Source organism: Phoca vitulina, unplaced genomic scaffold (assembly GCF_004348235.1).
Source record: "Phoca vitulina isolate PV1807 unplaced genomic scaffold, GSC_HSeal_1.0 scaffold1900, whole genome shotgun sequence".
NCBI classification, from domain to species: Eukaryota; Metazoa; Chordata; class Mammalia; order Carnivora; family Phocidae; genus Phoca; species Phoca vitulina.
The window spans coordinates 297-6,003 of NW_022591587.1; the positions used below are offsets into that span (position 1 = coordinate 297).

The 5,707-nt window shown below is 35.7% G+C and overlaps 1 protein-coding gene across 1 annotated transcript; it reads right to left on the bottom strand.

Moving 5' to 3' along the window:
• Positions 1 to 697: 697 nt before the first annotated feature.
• On the bottom strand, positions 698 to 4,273 carry LOC116629643 (integrin alpha-1-like). The gene is made up of 3 exons (XM_032399884.1): positions 4,184 to 4,273; positions 2,493 to 2,582; positions 698 to 1,136 (listed from the first exon to the last, which is right to left on the bottom strand). Exons 1-3 carry the CDS (start codon positions 4,216 to 4,218, stop codon positions 1,016 to 1,018), a joined length of 246 nt encoding a protein of 81 aa, XP_032255775.1. The 5' UTR covers positions 4,219 to 4,273; the 3' UTR covers positions 698 to 1,015.
• Positions 4,274 to 5,707: the final 1,434 nt, after the last annotated feature.

A 5,707-nucleotide genomic window follows, 5' to 3' on the forward strand; every position in this document is an offset into this window, starting at 1 on the left:
TAGCTATAATATTCAAAATTCCTTCCTTCCTTCCTTCCTTCCTTCCTTTTTGTTGAATTCTTTAATCTGGGAAAAGCAAATGGGGCTAGAAGAACTTGGCAGCCAAAATTTCAAAAATTAATCTCAATAATAAGGTGATCTGCATTCATGCTAATTTCCAGGATATAGCTTGTCATAGAAATTTTAGCAAAGAGCACAGAAAGAAAACAATGGAATGAATCTTGAGAGCATACATTTATTTCACTTTGTAAGAGAACTTCCCTTTCCACTATTGGCAATTCGCAAAGAGATTGAGACCATTTTCACCTATAATACTGTTGCATTATTTCATACTTCTGAATACATATTTAAATCCATCATTTGAATTGGACCCTCTTTTACTTGAGTAATATTAACTTGAGTCTGTGTCTGTAAGTAGGCATTACCTAAAATGAAAGTCTGGTTTAACTTCATAATTGTTTGCTATAATGGTTAGGAAAAGTTCATTATGAGGAATTCAAAGAGAAAAATAAATTTATAGTAGAAAACATCACTTAAGGATGTGGTAGGAGGAACATAAGTTATAGTATGATACCTATGGAATGTTGCAATGAGCAGAATGAGATACATATTTATTTGTTGAGTAAAGTAAAATATTACGAAGACATTTGAAGTAGTCAACTTCTGAAATAGTCATAATTATTTTTTTAAAAGTGCTTTGCTCACTCATACTGAAAACATAATGTAAATAAAGTCTATAGGCTTATAGGTAGTGTCTCTTTGGTTTTATAAGTTTGTTTTTTCTAGGAAGTCATTCTAAGCATGTGTTAGGAGGAAATTAGAGACTTAGGTTTTTAAAATTGCTTCAAAGTATAATTATCAATAATTCTTTAAATAAAATTACTTCAAAATAGTGAAATTATAAAAAAATATTCTGGAATATAAAGATTAACTGTTGAATCAACATGTTTCTACGTGTCTGTTAATACTTTCGTTTAATTTATAAACTTATAAATTACTCCTTGACAATAATAATTTAGAGGTAGTTTCTTACCAAATAGAAGATATTAATTTCATCTCCAATGTCCTCAGTAGAATTAATAACTTCAGGGACAGTCTCATTGGCTGCAATTGAAATATGGTATTCGCTTGCAGAGCTTAGAATTAATTGGAAGAAGAAAAACAAAACACAACAAAGTTTAACTTTTATTTGACCTTACTCTTTTTTTTTCTTTATACCAGGTAATCCCACAAAAAGTACTTGTAGAAATTTCAAATCAGAGGCAAATTCTTTTACCCTGAAACCTACAATTAAATCTTTGAGGAGGGTGAGAAAGATGATATAATTTAGCTCAATAAGTTACTGATGCTTATTTGGCCTTAAAATGCCAAAATATGTACAATTTTTAAAATAAAAGTTTCATTGTTACCGAGTGAAAAGTTTCCATTAATTCACTAATATCATTTACATTTTGTAAATAATGAGGTTAAAATTTAGTATTTTTAGTAGTGCTGAATTTTAAATAGATTTAAAAAAATTGTTAACCTTTTCACATTAAAGGCCTATATTTACTGCTAAACTTAAAAATTCAATGTTTCCTGTACAAGTTCTCCATGTTCTTTGAATGAACTTGGTGGAATGAAGTATAATAAAAATATATAGGTGTTTGCCAAAATTTGATTTTAATAAAATGAAAAATTCTTGGAAAAAAGTCATTGTACCAAGAGAAGTGGATAACAGCAAGATAGAAAACAGCAAATAGAATTTGGAGGCTAAGTAATATATACAAATCTATGTGTATATCCTATTATCCTCTCAAGTTTGTTATCAGAAAAAGCAAAGTTCCATAGAAAATAAATTAATAAAATGATAAGACTTTTAGACTAAGCTTGTCTCTGATTCTTGTATTTTTTATATACATTGCACATATTTTTTTAGCAAAAGCTTGGAGTCTTGCTTAAGCAAGGGAATTTATAGTGAGAAACGTTGCCAATATGATTTGTGTTTGGATAGGTTGAAAGTTCTTAGGGGAAAGAGCAATTTATGAATAATGCAAGAAATAAACAGCCTCGTTAATAAGAAATGATTTAATCTTGTGTGTCCAGAATGGGCAGGCTGATCAGATCCCTCACAATGAGAAATGATAGCTAAGAAATATGCTGGTGACCTCTAAGAACACTGCCATTTGTAAAGTACTTCTAGGTCTTCAGAGTTTAGACTGGATTGCTAATGAGTTTAGACTGGACTGCTAATGCAATCCAGCATCATTAGCACCTCACATCTAAGATTATTTAGCATGCTGGGTCTCAGACTTTAGAGTGCATGAAAATTACCCAGAGGGCCTGTTTAACACCGATTTCTGGGCCCCAGAGTTTCTGATTCAGTATATTGGGGTGAGGCCAAGAATTTGCCTAAGTTCCCAGGTGCTTCTGATGTCCTTGGCCAGGGACCACACTTTGAAAACCACTGGGTTTGTAGAAAGGCATCAACATAAAATGCATTTTCCTCCTACCTGTAAAACTGAAGTCCAACTTCATATTTTACTGGGATAGAAATGTTTACTTCATTATCAGAAAGGGCTTCAGGAGGTTCTTCACTGTCACTAGAGAATACATAGCATGTTCAGACAAATCATGAAACTATTGACTAGAGAACATTTCTGAGCATTTGAAAGGGAAGCTTATCTTGGCAACTAAATAAAAGCATAAAAGAGTAGAATTCTTGTTTTTGTGTTTTTTGTTTGTTTTGTTATTGTGGTTGTTTTTCAATCAGGGTGGGGAGGGAGGTCAGAAATGGGTATTATTAAATTTCCCAAGTTGATTCTGAATTGTAGCTAGGGTGAAAACCACACTGATATAGTCCAAGGTTTCTCAAACTTCTATGAGGATTATGGATAAAGTAACCTTGCATCTTCCTAAGAAACAGCTAGCTCTGTATGTACACTTCACCCCTCAAAAACTTTTCTGGCTCTTTATGGTTTGCTCAGTTAAGAAAACATGTCTCATTCTGACATTCAGTACTCACCATAATATGGTAGGATGCACACCCCCTGTTTATCTTCATTACTCCTTTATGTATTCCCTATATTTGAGCTAAAATGGATTACCTGATATTCCCTCAGTAGACCTAGTGGTCCACCATTGAGTTTTTGCTCAAGCTGTATATTTTTCCTAAAATGCTCCACCTAATTCTATTTACCAACCTTTCTATGAATTGCTACTCACCCTTTAAGGTCCTTCTCAATTATAATCTCCTTGATAAAGTTTTCTTGGCATCTCATTGCCAAGTAGATATAATTTCAACCTCTATTAAGTCTCTGATACACAGTTTATATTTCTTTAACGAATTTTCCTTGTTGTACCCTATATTATAATAATTTATATATTAGTCTTCTTAGCCTCCAACTATAATGTTTACTCCATGAAGTTCATGTCCTTATTAATTTTTATATTCCCTATAGTGACTAATTCAATATCTTGTCTGTAGTAGATATCAAATAAATATTTGTTGAGCTGGATTAAATTGAACATACAGAATTCATTTACCCATTAATTTATTTTCTCATTTATTCATTCATTCTACATTTATTCAGTGATTATTAGATGTGAGGCACCACACTAGCTACTGGGGAATAAAGCAACCAGAGATAGAACCTTATCTCAAGGAGTTTATGGTCCAGTGGATGATTACACTTAGAAGAAAGTTAAGACATTATTTCAATTTCCTTATTAGCCTTTTGTTATTTTTAGTCTGGGTATTCTATGATATCTTTCAGAAGCTCTAACTGATTTGGATGAAATGTATTAAACTACAAAAGGGCATCATAAAACTTTAAGTCCATCTGATGATTCAGTTGACCTTGATGGCAGTAAAAGTTAAATTAGCATTCCCATAAAATTTTAAATAAATTTAAATGCAATTTGGCAGATATAAGTGATGTGTGATTACAACATGTTTTACAGCTCATAGAACCAATGGTTTAATCTTGGTAGGTGCATTAATTCTATTAAATAAAAATTTATTTTTAGTTAATAATAAGGATGTTTTTGTGAAGTACAGGGGTTCACTGCCTTCTGCTTTTACTGATCTCATAAAAACTGTAAGAAGTTCCAGTGAGTCTATAGAGCAAAATATTCTAAATACATAAAATTATATACTTACACACTTACATACACATACACTTATGCATACATATCAACCAACCTTGTTGCACTTAAATGAATGATCACATTTTCCATGAGATAAGATGTGTTAAACTGAAATAATATTTTGAAAGTAACCTATGAAATAAAAATATTTTTAGTTTAGTAACAGATAAAGAAGTAAAATGTTTACTTTGATCAAAATGTTTAATTACATTAATGATATTACCTATACTGAAATTGCAAAGTTATTTAAGAAGTATGACCTTAGACAATAAAACCTAATCACATCTCAAAAATAGAACAAGATATAACATAAACGTACTTTTAAATGTAAATATGTTACGCAAACAATGAATCATGGAACATTACATCAAAAACTAAAAAAAAAAAAAATTAAATATGTTTTTAACTTTTCAGAAAAATATAAATCTTGGGGGCGGAGCAAGACTGCGGAGGAGTAGGAGACCTGGATTTTATCTGGTCCCAGGACTTCAGCTGGATAGGGATCAAACCATTCTGAACACCTACGAACTCAACAGGAGATCAAAGAAAGAAATAGCAACAACTCTCTGAACAGAAAAGCGACCACTTCCTGGAAGGTAGGACGTGCGGAGAAGTGAATCCGAGGCGATATTCGGGAGGCTAGATGGCGGGGGAGGGGGCCTCCATAGGCCTCTTCTGGCAAGTGATAGAGCTGCGGAGCACAAAATTGGAACTTTTAGAAGTCGGCTCCGCTGAGGGACCTCGCTCCAGTGGTTATGCGGGGGGTGGAACCCTCCTTGGGACAGTGTGGTCTCAGGACCCTCGGGGTCACAGAAAGATGGGGGTGCCTGAGTGTGGCAGAGCTCCCCCAGGTATCAGAGCAGGAAAGCCAGCTGCAGAGACGGAGCCAAGGAGCGGGCTCTCAGCTCAGGGTTGCCATAAACTGTGATCCGCGGCACAGTCGGGCCACTGCTCTTCCAGCAGGGACACAAAAAGCAGCAGATCGGGGAGACTCCCCTTCCTCCCCCGGGGGGAGCGGTGCAGGAGCCTACCGCAGGGAACTGCTGGGTTTGGAGACTCCAGACGGGGTCGTGTGCCAGAGAGAAATGCTCGGTCACAGGCCGGGTGGGCACGGAGTGCAGCCGGAGACTGGGGAGACAGGAGTGACTGACTGCTTTTCTCTGGGGGCTCACTGAGGAGCAGGGCCCCGAGTTCTTGGCTCCTCCGGGGCGGAGATTGGGAGGCTGCCATTTTCACTCTTGTCCTCCAAAGCTGTACGGAAAGCTTGCAGAGAACAAAAGCTCCCGAGAGCAAACCCGAGCAGATTACTTAGCCCAGACCAGGCAAGGGCGGGGCAATTCCGCCTCCGGCAAAGACATTTGGGAACCATGGCAACAGGTCCCTCCCCCACAAGATCAGCAAGAACAGCCAGCCAAGACTAAGTTTACGGATCAATGAGAACGGCAGAACTCCAGCACTAGGGGAATACTGCATATAGAATCCATGGCTTTTTTTACCATGATTCTTCAGTCTTTCCAAGTTAATTTTTTTTAACTTTTTTTTTTTAATTTTTCTTTTTCCCTTTTTCAACCAACATCTT